Source organism: Lepisma saccharinum, chromosome 19 (assembly GCF_977018435.1).
Source record: "Lepisma saccharinum chromosome 19, izLepSacc3.1, whole genome shotgun sequence".
Classification (NCBI taxonomy): domain Eukaryota; kingdom Metazoa; phylum Arthropoda; class Insecta; order Zygentoma; family Lepismatidae; genus Lepisma; species Lepisma saccharinum.
In genome coordinates this window covers 36791506-36812630 of record NC_139247.1, presented here as the reverse complement: position 1 = coordinate 36812630, position 21125 = coordinate 36791506, and the positions used below count along the sequence as shown (strand labels likewise).

The 21125-nt window shown below is 39.1% G+C and overlaps 1 protein-coding gene across 2 annotated transcripts in view; it reads right to left on the bottom strand.

Moving 5' to 3' along the window:
- Positions 1 to 668: 668 nt before the first annotated feature.
- LOC146003106 (U-scoloptoxin(11)-Sa2a-like) overlaps positions 669 to 21125 on the bottom strand; it is a 112356-nt gene continuing 91899 nt past the window's right edge. For both annotated transcript variants that reach the window (XM_083141279.1, XM_083141280.1), the window contains exons 3-4: positions 15105 to 15326; positions 669 to 2746 (exon numbers count right to left, since the gene is read on the bottom strand). In XM_083141279.1, the coding sequence (XP_082997405.1) occupies positions 2570 to 2746; positions 15105 to 15326 (399 nt within the window). In that variant the 3' untranslated portion in view covers positions 669 to 2569. The remainder of the gene's footprint in view (positions 2747 to 15104; positions 15327 to 21125) is intronic.

Below are 21125 nucleotides of genomic sequence, written 5' to 3'. Positions count from 1 at the left end.
TTCTTTTCTTGATATTTGGTAATAATGGATTATTAACACAACGTGAAGCGCTAACAAGTGCATAATATAATGTAACAGTTTCAACAATTTTTTTTTCTCGCAGCAACGGGATATGAAAACTAATGTTACATTGGATGAAAGAAGAACTGTCCAACTTTGTGCAACTTACATTAAAAGTGTTCAATGTGAGATCCTTTGGTGACACGGCATACATCAGTCGGAAGTCCATTTCCTGCCACACTCGTATCAGCATGTCTGACGTGATGAACTGAATTGCTGAAACAATCCGGTTTCTTAATTCAAGCACGCATACATGGTCTTTCACAAATCACCAAAGGAAAAACCACATGGGGTGCGGTCGGGAAAACGTGGAGGCCACGGTAGAAAAGCAGGATGCTTTCTGCTGGGAAGTCGACATTTCACGACAGTGGCGTCACCCGCAGCAGTGAAGAAAAGTACAAGTTCTTGGGTATCCTTTAAAAAAAAATCTTTCACAGTTCTTCTTTCATCTAATGTAATATTTGATCTCATACCCCATGGCTACGAGAAATAAAAAAAAAAATATTGAAACTGCTATGTTATTTTATGTACACCCTGTATTTAAAAATAAGGGTATTTTCGCATTTTCCAAAATCATTGTTAGACAAAAAATTGGTGTTACTGTGCCACTTTTATTAGTTACAAAAGAGAAAAACTTCATGTACACCCAGGATAATAGCTTTCCTCGCATTCATAGTGCCTACAAGACACTTCAAACAGTTACGATTACAGAAAACACTTGTAACAACTCATTTTACTTTTACTCACACAAAAGTCCTTGCAGATATTTAAACTGATTTATTAATTTCTTAAAGTTGTACAACAATAATTTTAAGAACAGCGTGAAGATTATTACATGAATTTTTTGGCATTACTTGTCCCTTGTAGAGGCATTTTTTGCACTCTCACAAAAAAATGAAAATTATATTGCTGATTTTGACAATTTTGTTGTAATTGTTAATAACAATACACATTCATCTTTGTGTTTAAGGATTTCCTGTTCCGAAAACAATTAAGGCAATTCTATGTATATGTTTACAAATCAATTATTTTGGTGGTATATTTCTACATTTTTCATGGAATTTCTTGATGAAACAAAAAAAATATTTCAATATAAACATGAACAATAGTTTAGTACTTGATTTAGGTGAAACATTATATGAACGAAATATCAATTAAGTTTCAAACTTTGTTCATATGTATGCTGGTTTCATATGGACAAGTTTGCATCAAAATAATATTTTTTAACTTGCTGAATTTCATACTTTCATACGTGTGATTACAATTTTTATGACACTGTAATCAGGGTCCATACATCCAATGTTACAGAAAATCAGCTTATGTTTCTTAAAATCTGAAAAATGCAGAAGAATGTAGTGATTTTGCCAACTACAGTTATTTCGGGTTTTTGATTGGAGCACTTCGGGGTTATTTACTACAACTTTCCATTAGGATTGATCTTTTCAAGCATATTTTACTTCAAAATTGCTGGTTGCTGGTGCGCCTCCAAGCAAAACAACCATACAAAGGAGCTTACGAGTTAGTCGTGTGAGTATATAGTGAAATTCATTACCACTTCCCTTCAAATTTGAAAAAAAATCCACTTCAGTTTCTCAAATCAGAATATCACGAGTTTGATTTCTAAATTTTAACTCTAATATCATGAGAAGTAAGTTGCAAACATAAGTCAGATTGTTAATTCTAAGGTAATTTTTTCCATTAATAATAAAGTTTATTGTATGTATAGTATGTTAATAGGAAGGCAACATGACTGATAGTTCACCTGAATATATAGATCAAAAGATTTAAACATACAGTAATCTTGGAACCCTTCGTTTGTATTGCAATGCCTTCATTAAGGGAATAGAAGCCTAAATTTTCTGATTACTTTACAAGTATACACACGGCTGAACAAGCTATTAACAAATTTTGGGTGTTTTTTCGAGCTGAAGTAAGCAATACTTGCTAATGGACTAATGGAATAAGCTCAGATTTTGCACCATACATGGTTGCCAGTTGAACACAATCGCCGATTTCCGACCACGCAAGTCTCACTAAAAAATCACATTCGATAAGAACTTGACCAGTAAATAGAAATATTAACCCGGTAGAAATCTCTGTTTTTAAGTTGAATCCAAACAGTTGATCAGCACATAATATGCACTGCTCGAAACGGCAACGTTGAAGCTCCGATCAACAACTTCTTGCGAGTCGCCGAAAACACCCGAAGCATTCCAATGAAAAGTTCGACATGACTGTAGTAATAATGCATAACATTCCAAATTGATGTTCAAAAACTTGCAAGAAAAAGTGTATCTAACGTTGTAACTGGAAAAGAATTGCAAGAACATTTATGAACTAAAGAGTTTGGGAGGAAAATCACTCGGTTGTTTATTTCGTGACACAATACAGAGAGGCAAAGGCAATGCAAAACCAACGGTTAACTTATTGATGAATGTTCGGAAGGTGTATCACCCTTCAATAAATAGTGACCAGAAATGCGAAGGAAACTGAAGCAGTCCTGCATACTCTACTGGCATTTGACACCGTGTTGCACTCCTCTCCCTATAGGCATTGTGTTGTATCGTCTTGTGGAAATGCTGGGGCAACTGTATCCTCTCGGACAGACACACCGCGGGTTCACGAGGACGTTGAATGGCGATTCTGTGATGGACTTGCAGGCTTCAGTTAAGTCACATTCTCGTAGCTGAAAGAACATAAGAAAGAGGTAAATTATTAACAAATCAGTCAATAATTTATGTATATATTTAAATATAAGCAATTTCGTGTCGATTTTCTATCATTGTTGTTAATCGCGACGACGAGAATGAATGATGATTAGGTGGAATTCAGGAAGGTTATTCACAATGTACTTGGTGCCTTAGAAGTTCTCGTACTCCTGGATTTTATTACATAGTGCATATTAGATCTAGATATACGTATATGGCGAATTTATTTATTATTACATATGTATTTATTTATTTACATTATAATATACGTGGGAACTTTACATTACTTTACAGCACATACTTTTTCATTCGTGCACCTACACACTGTAACGGCACTCTAACTATGCCTGCACATATCAGCCATGGCACAACAACTGACACGACTTCGAGCGAGCGTTCCATATGGCCTTCAGCGCAAGGATGCCAACCACTAAAACTAAATCATTCCCAAGCAACCGAATACGGAAATTTTCAACACGGTCGGAACCAGGGTTGGCAAAATTTGTGTTTTTTTCAAAAGAAACAAAAGAAACAGTTTTTTGTTTTAAACAAGAACCGAGAAAACATGTTTTAAACAAATAAAACATTTAAAACATAATGCCAAGAAAATGTATTTTCTAAGAATAATAATTAATAAGGGATCTGTTAATCATCCCAGGATGGACTGTGTTCCTATTATAAAATAAACGCTTGACTAACTTCTCAAAATACATATTTATGTTAATCTTAAATCTCGCTTGTAAGCTGTTCGATAGAGAAGCTTCAAGTAATCCACAGTTGCCAGGCCCAATTAGTACACGTGGCAGCTAATGTTTTTTTATATATATATTTTATAAAAATATACATTTGATAGTGAATGCAACTAAATGTTGACATTAGCAACTGTGTGGTATGTTAAGTGAGGATCAAAACTGTTTCATCCATAGGCCTCTCCGATGGCGCAGTGGTAGCGTCGTCGCCTTGTAATCAAGGGGTCCCGGGTTCGATTCCTGGTGGAGGCACATAGTGGTTCGGGTCCCACTTTAAACTGTAGGTCCAGTCCCGATTAGCCTTTCTGTGCATAAAGTGGACTTAAAACAACAAATCAATCCAATCATGTTTCATCCATATAATATTCAATTTTAAAAAATGATTTAAACACTTGTAAAAGAAAAAAAACAGCTAGGAGTTTAAACGTGGGCTATCTCACTATGACACGTGGTTCTAGATTATGAATAGAAATAAATTTACCAACTCCTAAGAAATCATGTTGCCAACTCCTAAGAAATCAGGTGACAAACTCATAAGAAATCAGGTTACCGACTCATAGGAAATCAGGTTGCCAACCCATAAGAAATCAGGTTACCAACTCATAAGAAATCAGGTTGCCAACTCATAAGAAATCAGGTTGCCTACTCATAATAAATCAGGTTGCAAACTCATAAGAAATCAGGTTACAGACTCATAGGAAATCAGGTTGCCAACCCATAAGAAATCAGGTTACCAACTCATAAGAAATCAGGTTGCAAACTCATAAGAGATCAGGTTGCCAACCCATAAGAAATCAGGTTACCAACTCATAAGAAATCAGGTTGCAAACTCATAAGAGATCAGGTGGCCAAGTCCAGAATCAGCATCAGCATCTCACTGATATAAATAATAATATTTACAATTTCTGATCGATTTTTCTCCTGAATTTTATTCTATAGACTTCAGGTTTCGCAGATAGGATAGCTAGCCTAGAATATACGCTTCTGTCATCACGATATGTTTCTTCGTTAATTTAACACACATTTTCTGCCACTGAACAGATTTCTAAGCATTATGAACAAAATGACACGGATTGAATATTGAATGAAAAGGCAAAGTTACGAAACAAGCAAATAACCACAAACTATGAAACATCAATTATCAAAATGTGTTTTAAACAAGTCTGGGAAAAACATGTTTAAAACACTTTGTTTTAAACGTTTTACATAGTTGTGAAAATAAACAAAGCCGTGTGATTTAAACGTTTAAAACAAGTTGTTTAAAACACTTTTGTCTTAAACATGCCAACCTTGGTCAGAACAGGATACATGCAAGTAGGGATACGGGGACTTGAGGGACACCCTTTAAAAACCGGGAATTGCCACCCAAAAGTCAATATGGATTGCATATTGCAGAGTAACGAGGCTGTCTCTGTCTTGACCCACAACCAGTATAATTCTCTGTGAGGCTTGAGTTGTTGATTCTTCGTGTGATTATCCTTTCATCAGCTTATCCACCCTTCATCCTCATCTTCACGATCAGCCAAAGGTGGCAGAAAACCGAAGCGAAAAATCAAATCAGTCGGTGAAGGTCTGGAACTGAACCCAAAACGATGGACCTTTGCCCTGGCAAGCAAAGTCGTTTTCGGAAATTCCGCTCTTTTCAAGGAACTGTTATGTTATTCGAAACTCTATATAATTACATCTGCTTAGAATTTCTTGCAGATCGCTGTTGAATAGATATGTGTGATAGTGGTGGTACAATAAGTACATTTTGTGTCATATACAGCGCGATTCAGAATTCTTATTACAAACTTCTAAGGGTAGTAGAGGGGACGTAGTAGATCAAGTTTTGATAGGGAACCCATGTCCGGAAACGTACCTTTTTGGTACTACACAGATGACAAGATCACATCATTTCACATCTCCCGCTTCACGGTAGGCAACCCACATTGACGGAGGGCAACGTCTTCAGTCACCTGATGTCATGTGTGCTGCTTCCAACTCCCTCTGTTTACAATCCGTTTACACAGTACATGTGGTTCCAACATGATAGAGCACCAGCACACTTTTCCCATGACGTCCGACAACATCCCAATCAAATATACGGGGACAGGTGGATAGGTCGCGGTGGATCAACACCTTGGCCACCACCACCGCCGGATCTAACTTTTCTTGACTTTTTGGTATGGGGACACATGAGGACTCTACGTAGAACTTTCAGCGAACTCCTGTAGTGTCGGACGAATACCTTGTTGCACGAGTTCTGGCTGTAGCAGACACGATTCAGCACACACCTTCGGAGGTACACTGTTTTCAACGAACTTCTGGGTCGCCACATCGATCAGCTCTTGTAGTGAAGCAGGTAAAGCAGGAGATGTGAAATTATGTGATCTTATCATCCGTGTAGTACCAAAACGGTACGTTTCCGGTCATGGGTTCCTTATCAAAACTTAATGTACTACGTCCCCTCTACAACCCCTAGAAGTGAAGAAGAGATTCTGAATCACCCTGTATATATACGAGCAGGAAAGAAGCCAACTAGGCAAAGATTCACTTCAGTGCTTTGAACAGAATTCAAATTGGAATGTCATAGAAATTTTTTCTATTTTTCGAAAGAGCAGGAATCTTCCAAGCCGACTTTGCTGGCTCAGTCTAGAGGTCCAGTATGACATTTATCGCGCTTGGCCACTAAGCCAGTATATAGAACCTCTTTGAGAATAAGAATGTTAACGAGACTGACAACGAGAGAGACGAGTCGAATCCGAGACGGAGACTAATTTGCCTACATCAAAATTGCGTTTCTGTAAGACTTTTTTCGTAGATGTCAGTTGCTAGGGAAGCACCTTGATTATTTGTAACATTTTTGTATCGATTATTTCGAGTCGAGAACGAGACTGTATCGGCACGAGAGCAAGAACAAGATCCTGTAGTTATGCAACACTCAAAACAGATTCAGGGTTGCCCCTGCTCTTTACTTTTCCTGTCAGACAATACTACAGGGTGTCCCACGAACGGCGCAACTGGGAATTAAGAGTGGCGTTACTTTGTAACCGAAACCTGTACATACATATGTCATACACCAAATGTTAGCCCTGTCCAAGTAGACATTTTTAAACATAGAAACAACAAACGGGGTGCAGTGTTGTTCATGCAGTGTTGCCAAATGTAAGTGAAAGTGTAAATTTATTTTTCCACAAAGCATGGAAAATTGCATGTCAAACATTCGTACGGAAATTTGGACGTCAATTTCCACCTTGGGTAGGTGGACTATTTCGCCATTTATAGTTCAGAGAAGAAAAACGATCGTTTTCGCGTATAGCCAATCCTGAAATGCCTCGTAAAGGCGTACCGGTCCAAATGGGTGTTTTAAAAAAATTATGAGGTACAGTGGCAACACTGTTGATGTTTGAAGGCAACAAAAGGTGTGTTTAGTGATGGTCTATGACATGGAAATACTGGAAACAGGGAAAAAAAATGAAAATTATGGTGAAAAAAGTGTTACTTACCTACTCCTGGCAACCATGGAATGCGATAAGAGCGCCCACCGAACGAGAACAAAAGAATCAGTTAGTTGTGTAATCAGAACTGTTTGAGCCGTGCATTTCGCATTGTTCGTAGGGGAAGATTAAAATTGTTCTGTGAAATGAAGTACTCTTTGGAAGAGAGGGTGTTCATTGTGGAACATTATTTTTGTTCAAAATCGTACGCTAGTGTAAAAACTGTGTTTCGCGAGAAATACCCGAATAACAGTGTTCCAGAAAATTCGACGATATATCGACTTGTTTCCAGATTTCGTGAAACAGGATCAGTTAATGACAAACCCTACCACAGACAACCACCAGTTTTGACACAAGGTGTGCTGCAGGATGTGGAGCAGAGAATATCACAATCTCCCAGGAAATCTGTTCGTAAACGTGCTGCACAGTCTGGTGTATCAAAAAGAACAACTCACCGAGCGTTAAAACAATTGCACCTACGTGCATATAAGGTACAGGCTGTGCAAGAACTGAAGGAAGCAGACATAGGTGCACGTGTAAGATACTGCCAGTGGTTTAGAAATTTTATTAGAGACAATGGTGTGAATATTTTGGATAAGGTTTTTTTTTCACGGATGAAGCATGGTTCTACTTAAATGGAAATGTCAACAGTCAAAATTCTCGACACTGGTCAAGTAACAATCCCCATTTGTTACATGAACAATCACTTCATCCACAAAAGATCGGTGTGTGGTGCGCGATTTCGCGGAGAAAAATAATCGGTCAATTCTTTTTCAACACAACAGTTGACGAAATAGTTTATCGTGACCTTATTACACAGTTTATTTCTCTGTTGGAACGTGATGAACGTGATTGTTGGTTTCAACAAGACTCCGCAACATGTCACACGTCTAATGAAACTTTAGACATATTGGCAGAGTCTTTTGGCGATCACATTATAAGCAAAAACTTATGGCCCAGTCCCTCCCCGGATCTGACGTCTCCAGATTTTTTTCTGTGGGGTTATTTGAAACAAACATTTTACATTAATAACCCAAGAACACTTGATGATCTAAAAATAAACATTTGCACAGCCATTAACAATATAAACCAATCAACCTTGCATAAAGTTGCTTCCAACATAATAAAACGTGTTGATGAATGCCTCAGGGAAAATGGTTGTCATTTTCAACATCTTTTGTAAAGCTACACTGCCTGTTACGCGCATTGCATGGTTGCCAGGAGTAGGTAAGTAACACTTTTTTCACCATAATTTTCATTTTCTTTTTTTCCTGTTTCCAGTATATCCATGTCATAGACCATCACTTAACACACCTTTTGTTGCCTTCAAACATCAACAGTGTTGCCACTGTACCTCATAATTTTTTTAAAACACCCATTTGGACCGGTACGCCTTTACGAGGCATTTCAGGATTGGCTATAAGCGAAAACGATCGTTTTTCTTCTCTGAACTATAAATGGCGAAATAGTCCACCTACCCAAGGTGGAAATTGACGTCCAAATTTCCGTACGAATGTTTGACATGCAATTTTCCATGCTTTGTGGAAAAATAAATTTACACTTTCACTTACATTTGGCAACACTGCATGAACAACACTGCACCCCGTTTGTTGTTTCTATGTTTAAAAATGTCTACTTGGACAGGGCTAACATTTGGTGAATGACTTATGTATGTACAGGTTTCGGTTACAAAGTAACGCCACTCTTAATTCCCAGTTGCGCCGTTCGTGGGACACCCTGTATAAACTTGATATTGTTATGGAAATAGAAGTCAATCTTATCTTTAGGGATTTTAACGTTTCTCATTCGCGACAACGCCGAAAAAGTTATTTGTTGCCATAAAGTGATTATTAGTGGAATTGACGGCGTAATGCGTTGTGCTAACCAGTCCACAACGGAGGTCGGCATATAAGTGAATGCAATTATATCTAACCATATTCTTAGATACCGGGTGACCAGAATTAAAGTTTCCCGACTCGGAGCCCTCTGTAGCCTGTTTGAGGCATTGTAGAACTCTGAAATTTGGTGATTCCACTTTGCAAACCATGGGGAAGAGGATGGCGATATAAAATAGCTCAATTTTCCGCCACTAGTTGGAAATGTGGCGCTGTACTTCCATGATGGGTTGTAATAATGACGTGAACTGCTCCAATTGGTTATGGATTTGCCTTTATCTTACAATCTTCCAATAAACGAGAGATTATTTTCTCGCAACTTCCAACCACTAACAAATGGTCTTTCTAATATCCAATTGGACGCTTGATTTAGCTGAGTTATGGAAGTACAGCGCCACATATCAACCTGGTGGAGGAAAATTGAACTATTTTCTATCGCCATCCTCTTCCTCATGGTCTGCATAGTGGATTCACAAAATTTCAGAGTTCTACGATGCCTCAAACAGGCTACAGAGGGCTCTGAGTTGGGTAACTTTAATTCTGGTCACCCGGTACATATGAGTTGCGAAATAACACGAATATTGTTTTATTTTTTTACTCGATTTTTGTTTCTTGTCGTCGTCGTCTTGTATTCAAGGGGTCCCGGGTTCGACATGTAGAGGTTTGGTTTGGATCCCACTTTAAACTGTAGGGTCAGTCCCAATTAGTCTTTATAAGCATATAATAGAGGACTTAAATGCAAATCAAATTAATCAAACATGCGAATTTCATCACGTTTTCCATGTACAGTATTTTTTGCCCCCAAATTATGCTACCCCCCCCTCGAGTTTCGGTATCTTGCCCTCCCAAGTTTTGGAACTCAATAACTGCCTCTGCTTGCGTATATGCCGAAAAGCATCACTCCTATCCTGTTTACTTGCTTTCTACAACAGATTCCACTACTTCTTTTCAATTGTCTTTCCAATTATACATATTTCGTGAATCTGATGAATTTGGTTTCGTACATACACAATAAACATTACAATTGTTTTCATGCTTGATAATTAATATTGTTACTTTGAGTCAGTTTGAACCCCTGAACTCTGAAGTGGCTGTAAATTCTGTTAAAAGTAAGTTTCTAAGAATTGATTGTCTTTCCGAGGTAATTCATTCGTTAAGCGGACACAACCGCTTTGTTTCGCTTTCCGCCTCTTCAAAGTCACCTAAAACCAGAACGACCTACCTTCTGTCAGTCTAATTTTATCGCCTGTGGCATCCTCCGGCGCGGCCAGAGAGGAGGATGACGTCACAAACCTGATGGCAATCAAGAAACGGAGACCGCCCGTGTCGAGACGTCAAAGGGAGGCCTTCCCGAATTAGGGAAAACCAATTAGTGACGTCTAAGTTTGAGTGCTATCGTACAGTTGGAGCTGCGTAGGGGAAGAGGATTAGTCTATGGTTTCCGACGGCACTGACTTCTGTGTTTCATTTGTGCTACGGTGATTTTTGCTAAAAGGAGGAGTGGGGACGGACGTGGAATGAGGTTTCCAATCTCTTATCTGTTGTTGTGTTCAGATCTTTGCTAAGGCTTCATTTGACAAAGGAGATGTCCAAAAATATTCCTGTCATTGAAGCCAATTGCAATTTTGGGAGACAAAATTTGACATCTACTGAGCGCTATTATTAGGGCTGCCTTCAGAAAACGCGATGCCCTGTGCGAACTATGTCCTCTAGGCTCTTCTATTTTTTACAAGGAACAAGCATTTCTTGTAAAAATCTAACACTTAAACCAACATGGTTATTTGCATTGTATAATTACTAGAGTGCGCGTCAAATCTCCTGCATATGGCGATAGCCAATAGCAGCGCACTGCAGCGGTGACATGTCGAAATCTCACACGGAAAAGAGACAACGTGGTTGAGCGAAACGATTTGTCAAGGAGAGCACGGCAACGCAGCACGTCTGTGATTCGCTGGTGCTGTTCAGCCGTTCAAGGCCATATGCAGGAAATTTGACGCGCACTTTAACAGGGAGCGGATTTATATGTAAATACGTATCTTCATATCATGTTAACATCATTGTTAATTCGTATTAATTCGAAATCGTGCAGTGTAATGTCAAAACTGCTACATCTATTGGCTTTTAAAATATTTTCCGACATATATTTCACAGCCGGCCTCCGTGGCTAGCACACTACTTTACGACGCTAAAGATCCCAGGTTCGAATCCCGGATCTGGCAGAAATACGAAGTAAAATAAAATAAATAAATCAACCACACACATAAACACACAGAGCATCGCCAAGGACCGTCAATTTTATCATGAAAGTAAAACAATGAAGATCGTTTATGATATAAATTCCAGATGAACATTTAAAATTTCAATGATCGTATATAGAATTGGAATTTGAACTGAGTCGTAAGCATGTTCTATATCTGTAAATATTCCAAAACAGTAGTGTTTTGTTATCTATTTTCTACCGAGGCAGTGAGGGTATATAATGTATCTTGACTTCCGAAATTGAGACGAAATTCCATTTGGGTCGGGAGAAGGGGGGGGGGGGATTGTTTTTCCCAGTATCCAGTTTATTCTATGCAGTTTATGCACGTTAACGTTATTGAAATCAAAAGTTATGTGTCAATTGACACGTTTTGGGTTCTGTGTGTACGTATAATGTGGAAAGCACTTCGGAAGACTTTGGCTGTCCAACCACACTCACAGAGAAGGAGGCTCATCATCGAAAAACTTACTATCCCGAAGCGGGTGATTCCAGATATGGAGCACACTGAAGGCATCAGAATAAATGGGAACTCTGCAAAGTGTGAGCTTGACCAAAGTACAGCGCCTTTAGTATTGCCTAAAGTTCTGCCGTGTAGATGGAACAAGGAGAAAGTAAAGTAAAGCTGTGACTTTGGAAGTTGACAACAAGGCATAACCCATTGATTCAACCGATAGGGATCAACCCGTATAAAAACAAAACTAAAAAAAAATCATAGGCGTATCTTCCATTAGGAGAGAAATTTGAACGGGTTAATGAGTCATGCAGGTAATTCCTAAGTGAGGAGGGACTGTAAAAGCGGAGGGTTAAAAGCATGTCACTATCAACACCAAGTACTGACGATCTCGTCTGCACGAACACAAGAGTGGCCTTTGTGGCCGTGAAGCATGAGGATGAAGACGGTACACAGTCAACCTTCTCTCATCAGAGACTGTGGTGAGATAAATGGGATGCCATTCAGCGCAAGTGGTGCCACTATTGAAGATTTACCTTTGTAGACAGATGACGAGGACCCAATACCCCCACAAACAAGTAAAGATTAGACTGATAGGAAACACAACGGGACACAGACGAATATCAGCACGATGAACATCGTTGAGGATGCGAAGTTGAGAAAGACGAGAAGATGAATACATAACATATCCACAATCGAATTCCGACCTAATGAGAGGACAATAATGTCGAAAGAGAACAATGAGGTCATCATCCCAAGACTTAACACGTAGAAATGGTTGACAATTCTTAGACAATATTTCTTCAGCTTACATTTTTATCCTATAAAACAACAAGAATAGAAAGAAATGGTTGTGAAGGTCAAATATACACTAAACACATGTCGAAAACACACTCCATTGACATGGCCGCGCAGAAAGCAGCGTTGTTAACCCAAAGAAAATTACCGCAAGTGCAGATACATATTGACCGACTCTCGTATGTAGAATGATTTCCCCAGCTTCCATCTTTTGGAATTTTGGATTTGAGTATTCCTAACATTGGGGAACGTTCCTGTAAAAAATCTTATCTGTAGTATTTAATTCCGGCTTGGAGCAAAATTTTCCCTAAATTCTGGCCAATTCCACCAATTATTGACTGATCCTCGTATAAAATGATTTCCCTAAGCTTCAATCATTTCGAATTTTGGATTTGAGTTTTAATAACATTTGGGAACATTCCTTTCAAATATCTTCTCTATAGAATTTAATTCCGGCTTGGAGCAAACTTTTCTCTAATTCCACCAATTATTGACTGATCCTCGTATAAAATGATTTCCCCAAGCTTCCATCTTTTAGTATTTTGGAATTGAGTTGTCCTAACATTGGGGAACATTCCTGGAAGAAATTTTTTCTTTAGTATTTAATTTCGGGTTGGAGAAAATTTTTAGCTAATTCCACCCTACTACGACTATAGTCGTACAAATATATGTGTAAAAACTTGTTCTTGTAGTTTCAGCCCATAATCATCTATTCATTTTCATATATTTCTGGCCTCCCCAATGGTGCAGGGGTAGCGTCGTCGCCTTGTAATTAAAGGGTCCCGGGTTCGATACCCTGTACTAGCACATAGGTAGTGGTTCGGATCCCACTTTAAATCGTAGGTCCAGTCCAGAATTAGCCTTACTGTGCATAAAGTGGACTTAAAATACCAAATCAATCAATCAATCAGCGAATGAGATCTATCTGATGGAAGCCACATTCATGAAGAAAGGACCTTCAAGAATCTGTGCGATTTCCACAAGTGGTGAGTGGGCGTCGAAGCTGCGCCCAAGAACCCAAGAGAGATCGCAGCACAGCAGGTAAACATCTCAGCTGGTATTAGTCCTCCCTCGCTCTTGAAATTCCGTAAAGCTCCGTCCAAATCGTATGCAAAGCTCTCAGAGCTAAAGAGCAAACACCGAGAGAGCGTTTTGCCCATGCGGTAGATTTTCTTGGCTCAAGGATTCTAGCAAGATGGATCCAGAAATAGACAGATTCCCGAAACTGCCAATCGCACTGATATTGACGCAACCGTGACTACATTGCAGACTCGTATCAAGTGACAATACGATAACATGCAGGTCGGTCCATCATCGGTAGCGGGCTGGTATTGGTTGGCGAGCAATGACGTCAAGCGGAAGTATGTAGGTTTATGAAAGACTACTGGTTTATTAAAGTTGAATTCAGTAGAGAAATACTCGTACAGCGTGTTTGCCGTAGAGGGATCGAGAAATAAATGCTCACCGTTTAAAAACAGAGGAAGATATTGTTATGATTTTTATGTTACAAGATACAGAAATTTTCGGAGTTTATACACCAATAGCGAATACACGTGCTTGCGCATACGCGCCAATGTGTAATACGGGAACAATTCTGGCACTATTCAGTAGAGCGACGCGACGCGACGGTAAGAATGTGGACCGTTTAGATGTCTGCAGGACAACTGCAGGTGTACACATCGAGTTGCATTGATCATTTTCCTAAACACGGATAATTTCTGAGAGAGAAAAGGAGAAAGACAGAATAAAGAGACAGAGATAGAGAAAGATAGAAGGAAAGAGGGAGAGAGAGAAATAGAAAGAGTGAGACAGTAATATATAGAGAGAGAAATAGAAAGAGTAAGACAGTCGTATGAGAGAGAAAGAAAGAGAGAGGGAAATATAAAGAGTGGGACAGTAATATAGAGAAAAAAAATAGAGAGAGAGAAATAGAAATAGTGAGGCAGTAATATAGAGAGAAAGAAAGAGAGAGAGAAATAGAAAGAGTGAGACAGTAGTATAGAGAGAAAGAAAGAGAGAGAGAAATAGAAAGAGTGAGACAGTCGTATAGAGAGAAAGAAAGAGAGAGAGAAATCGAAAGAGTGAGACAGTAGTATAGAGAGAAAGAAAGAGAGAGAGAAATAGAAAGAGTGAGACAGTAATATAGAGAGAAAGAGAGAGAGAAATATAAAGAGTAAGACATTAATATAGAGCGAAAGAAAGAGAGAGAGAGCAAAATAGGAAGAGTGAGACAGTAATATGGAGAGAAATAGAAAGGGCGAGAGAAAAATATAGAGAGAAATAGAAAGAGTAAGAGAGAAAGAGGGAAGGAGAAGTAGAAACAGTGAGAGAGATAGAGCGAAAGAGATAGATAAAGGGAGAAAGAGAGATATAAAGAGATAGGGAAAGAGGGAGAGACAACACATGCGAGAGAGAGATATGGAGAAATAGAGATAGAGAATAAGATAACAATTTACTGACAAACAGCAACCCCGTGCCACCATCATTTAATTCTGAAACCAGAGTCCAATAGGTATCACATGTCATTGATTCACACAATTCAAAATTCCCACACAAAATTAGACTTCTAAACAAACTTTGACTTCCACTTCCCCAGTCTCGGTGTGGATTTATCTTATTCATGCACGCAGGAACCTAGAAAAAAGGGCCTGTTGTTCCTCAAAAACAGAAATTAAAGCCACCAGCAGTTAATCGAATTACCCACCGGAGTACAGGCGAAGGAGAACTCCATTACAGCCATCGTAGCGTCCAGGTCGTAATCCCTGGTGGGCCCAAAGGGTTGGTACTTGTGAGTCTCCGGGCAGAAGCAGTGCAGGCGGTCGTTCGTTGCCAGTTTTTCGTCAGTTATCGACGACCAGGTAGTCTTGCTCGTGTAGGCCACCATTTCCTCCTCGCAGCGCCTCAGTGGTTCCACCTTGTGGCAAAACTGGAAAGTAAGTAAGATTAGATAGTCCCCTTAATGCACACTCAACGAATTTAATACTCCTCTGATGTATACAGCGTAACTTTAACGTTCTATAAAATTAATTAGAAAGGTTTTTACGTTCCTCACACGAAATAAGACAAAATTATACATAAAACAATCAAAAACACTAAGTTGCTGACCAAGACAGTTTATTAAGATATAAAAACACTTAACAAGTAACGTTTCAACCCTGTATCAGGGTCTTCCTCAGACGAAGAACTAAAATAAAACAATCGAGTAACGCCTATTAAAATTCACCTTTGGGAACATACCAAAATATTGTCAGGTTTGTAACAAGAATTTTATCCTACATTCAGTCACGGGCAAAAAATATGGGACACCTAGATCCTGAAGTACTAGCTCTCTTGCAAGGCGTTATGTGTGCTGCCTAACTTTACGGCGTGAGGGAAGTCTCTATTTCACGGTGTAGGTGTCCCATTTTTATTGCGCGTGACTGTACACTTGCCCACGTAAAGTAAATGAAAAAGTAAAGTTCCTCCTCTGCTTTGCACCACGCCATGAAAGTGTATAGCGCCATGAAGGTGTGTGGAGTTAGGGCCCCACACTTTTTTTTGAACACGGTTGAAGGTGGGGGTGATATGATCAGCACCACGCCATTGGTCGCCTTTGCCCCCTCCACGTACCCACTTTAAACGACGCTGGGTGGGCGCCGGAGCCGCTTGAAGAGGTGGAAAAAAATCCCGGTTCTCCCCCACTGGGGATCGAACACTGCTATCTCGCATGGTATTCAGACTTCTGAGCTTCCGCGGCTTGTATAAAATAAAGCAATGAGAATAAGCTTACTGCTTTTTTGTCAATTGAGGAGAACGATGCCAATTTCTAGGGGAGTGTCGATTCAACTCCTCCCACCCCCCGACCGACGTCCATGCTAAGCCGATGAAGTATGTGTTAGTAGGCATAACTATAAATCGAATAATGTAAACATTACCTATGTGCCATCACTAGTTTGGAATTAAACAAACGGAACATGGGCCCAGACATTAAACGTTCCCACAAGAAGAATGCTCATTCATAGAAGCCTTGCTATCAGCTCTTTTTATTGGTTGGCGCTTCGAGTGCCATTGCCTCAATCTTGACTTGATTTGATTTTAGTTTATTTTACGTCGCTTTCCCGCCACTTTTGGCTAATCGCGGTGATCGAAGATATGATGGAATTGACGAACTGACACTCGAAAGAAAACTCATGCCCGGGCCGGAATTCGAACTCGGAACACTTGTCGTTGTAGCGCGCTTTACTAACCACTACGCCACGGAGGTCGGCTAACAACCAAACCTGTAGCTGATTGCAATGTTGTTAGCCAATGTCCTCCAATGAAGATTTTCTTTGTTACTTTTAGCTACGTACCTCATCCGCAAAGTTCGTCCTCACCATAACACATTCTCGCCCTCACGACTCACCAAAGCCCTTGCCCTTTCTCACCCTTATGGAGAATGAGGGCGATGTCTTTCCTTGTGAGGGTCACACTACAGATGGTGAACACTTTTTGATCTCGATTGTATCCTAGTAGACTTACGAAACAAACTTTCACTTCCAAAACATCAAACGCGTGTTTCCGATTTCGACACCTCCTGATGCTATCTTACGCTCTTGTAAATATTGTCCACACTCCATATCTTATACATCACACCATGACCAAATCTGATCTGAAGGAAGCATACTCCCTTCTTCCAACATTTCTTTATTGATAATTTGGCGGCCTCTTTATTTCGGCACTCTAGACGCTGCCTTCACCTTCCTCTCAGCTACGACTCAGCTCGTAGTTCATAGCACAAGATCATTACAGTATAAGCAACTGCGATACAAACTGATAACTCGCACTTACACAAGGAAGAGTCAAATGATTGATTGATCGAGTTGGTGTTTCAAGTCCACTTTGTGCACAGTAAGGCTAATCTGGACTGGACCTACATTTTTATGTGGGATCCGAACCACTATGTGCTTCCACCGGGTATCGAACCCGGAACGCCTTGATTACAAGGCGACGACGCTACCACTACACCATCGGGAATTCCCTCTAAGAGAGTCAGTTGATAACCATCATTTGTTTTTGTTTTTATCTAGTAGATTTCTGTATGTAGGGTTGCACAAGTCTGCTGCATTTTAGCACAGACCTACTGTATTGCTGAAATACATATGTTTTCAAATTTTGAGTTGGTGCCTGTATACCTTAAGAAGAATAATCTTAGGAGTCCACGGGCACTGCGAAGGCTTTTCCACACATCTGCCTGCTAACTGAGGCCATTGCCAAGCTTTCTCCTCCATTAGTAAACTTGCTGGTGTGGTAAGCATGCACAGAGACATTGAATTTTCATTTGCCGAGAAATTTCTGTAAGTTTTTTTTTAACCTGACAAAGGGCAAGAAACCACTTCTCTTCACTGGTGCAAGTGTGTAAAGGAGGCGCCATCTTGAAAATGAAAAAATAACGTTTTGAAGCGCACTTGATTAGTATTAATGTTGCAGCCTTGAGGTCGTTTTGTAAAAAAACAGTTGATATCTCATGTAAATTTGAGCTGCATATAGTTTCCCAAACTTTTTCGTTTCACGGCGCCCTTAGTGTTTCAAGGTTTTTCCGCGGCGCTGAAATCAAAACGTAGGCCTATCTAAATCTTGCAAAGCTCAGTTAGTCTGGTTAGTTTCTTTGCCCTAAGTTAAAAAATTAGCACATATTTCAAATTCAGAAACATTTTATGTGTAAAAGTTCTAAATAATCACATATTTTGAACAATCATATCATTGGTTGAATTTGCCACGTGTAGACTAACAGGTAAATGTAATTTCAGTGAAAATATTGGAACGTTTCGCGGCGCACACTTTGGGAATAACTAGTTTACCCTAAAATTATTATTGAACTTTTAAGTTTTTCTTTTTACTCGTAATACAAGTACTAGTCTTCGTCAAGAGGTGGCGTAAGGTGCGTTCTTCTACTAGAATCTCATTAACATATTTTTATTTAAGAATATAAATTATGAGGGTAGTGAATATTTTATGGAAACATTAATTTCAACTAAAAATATGAGACATATTTATTTCCGTTTGAAAGTAGGTTTCTCAATACTGCATAGTACATTACATTCTTGTATATGTATCAGCAATTGCAATATACAATAAATGTATATAAATTCTTGTGTTTTGAATTTGATAAACTTGTAAAATACTTTAGAATGAAAACAAAGAAAATTTGAAATGTGTAATTGTAATGAATGGTTAGTGCTTTTTGTAAACTTGATGAAAGAAAGAATAAAGTTCCGCATTTGAATCTAAATTGTGGCTACATCATTGTTTATAAAGTTACACAACATAGCACGAGACTCAAATCATATCTCTCTGTCAGCTGGGATAACAGAATAAATACGTTTATTGGTAATATTATGAAAATGGCATGAAGTAAAAACATATATGAAATCGCGATGCAGCGTTAAGCTTTTTTTAAACTGTCCTTGGCGAGGTCTTGTCCGATCGAGTACTCGTAACACATTCATCTTATATCAAAGGGGTCCAGGGTTTCGATTCCGGTGGAGGCACAGTCCTTCGTATTTTACTGAAAAACTGTAGACCCAGTCCCGATTAGCCTACATTTGTACATAAAGTGAACTTGGAACATACTTTGTGAAACTGTCCTTATTACATAAGATAAATTAATTACTTGGAAAAGTCTAGCATATTGGAATTATTATAACTGGAAAAATATGTAAGATGTGCTCAGATGAGGGGTAACGTTAATTTTAGCCCCAAGTTATACTCATCAGTAATTTTCATGAGAAAATGCTTGTTCCAATTTCTTGAAGTAAATTGTATTTTTTCACATTCCAATTCCAATCCCCGGAACATGCGCAGCTAATCTGGTCAAAATCTCATTGGTATCATACTGAGGTTTCTTCCTTAATCCTGCAGCTATTGTAGTGTATTGTATTCCAGAATCAATTTCTGAACATCAGAAAGAGAAATTCAAAATTAAATCTTTCATCCTCATCGAAGAGTACGCTTCTTACGAATGAACGCCTTAGAACTATTTTCTTGAGACACAACTAAGCTATTCTAGTCAACCTGAAAAGGAAGCAACCCATATGAAACTTGTGTTTTGCGGGCGGCTCAGATGAACGGGTGCTGTGGCACACTTATCGGAATTGATCATCCTGTAGCTTATGCATCCGCGTCTTACTAAACTTAATGGTGTGTTGCATATGTGTCCAGGCGCTAAAGTATCAATTCATTTTGGTCAAATTTAATTCATTGCCATTTCAATTATTTTCAGGTATATCTGCTTAATAGTACTGGAGTCGGTATCGTGGCTTCTCATATAGCGTGCTTCAAAATGGTTTGAACGATAAGAAACCGTTCCAGGAGCGATAAAACTTTATCAACAATTAAAGTTCTATGTAAATACTTTCAACAATATCCTCGAGTTTTGTTTGCAATGGTCGTAGTAGTTCCAAATTTCTCCACTAGGTGGCAGGGTGATAATTTCCAAGATGGCTGCCTGTGGTGCAGAGAAAGCTTTTTGCGTCCTACAGTTTCACGTTTGGCGGTCTGTTGTTATTGTTCAGCGTAAGTTTCGTACGAAATTTCGTAAAGAACCACCATCCAAGAACTCCATACGTAAGTGGTATGATAAATTCAAGACAATGGGATGCATTTGCAAAGGAAAATCGTCCGGTAGACCGTCCACGTCTGAGGCAGATGTCGAGAGAGTTCGAGCTAGTTTTCAACGCAGCCCCCAAAAGTCTACAAGGAAAGTGAGTCAAGAGCTAACAATGCCTCAAGCAACTGTTTGGCGCGTAGTGCTTAGGAGTTTAAAGATGTACTATCCGTATCGAGTGCAGCTGTTACAACATTAAACACCTAATGATCACACGTCCCGGAAAAATGTTTCTGAGTCATTTCTAGAGTTATGGTGATGTTTTTATTAACAAACTTTGTTTCAGTGATGAGGCTACGTTCCATGTGACAGAAAGAGTGAACAAGCAAAATGTTCGCATCTGGGGGACTGATAATCCTCGTCAAATCGTTGAAGTTGTGCGTGATTCACCGAAGACTAATGTGTTTTGCGCCATTTCATCTACCAAAGTGTACGGTCCGTACTTCTTTCACGAAGAAACTGTGACTGGACAAACATTCCTACACGTGCTTACTACAAATTACCTTAATAACAGACTGCCAGACCGCTGGATTGGGCGATCTACTCAAAATGATCAACAGTTACTATGTTGGTCACCAAGATCCCCGAATTTAACCCCCTGTGATTTTTTTTTCTGTGGGGACATCTGAAAGACATTGTGTACAAACCTCCTCTACCCGCAGATGTCAATGAACTGAAAAAGCGCATTACTGCTGCAGTGCAAACTGTTGATGCAGACATGTTGAAACGGGTCTGGGTGGAATTGGATTACCGAATTGATGTATGCAGGGTAACAAAGGGGGCTCACATAGAACATTTGTGAGATACTGTGTTCAAATTTTTATCAAAAAACTTGGACAGTTTTAGGACTTACATGTAAACTTTAAAGCAATTTGGACGAAAAATAAAAAAAATAGAAGGAGTTGAAATCGTTCACATCATTTTGAAGCAGCATATAATTTAACAGTTTCGCTAAAAACTATGTAATTCCTGATTGACATTCCATCTTATTGGTACAAATAGGAAACTGTACATTTTGAAATGTAAATCGTATATGTGCAAGAGCTTGAATTCAAGATAATAGTACAATGATCACAGATTATCTAACAAAGGAAGAAATAA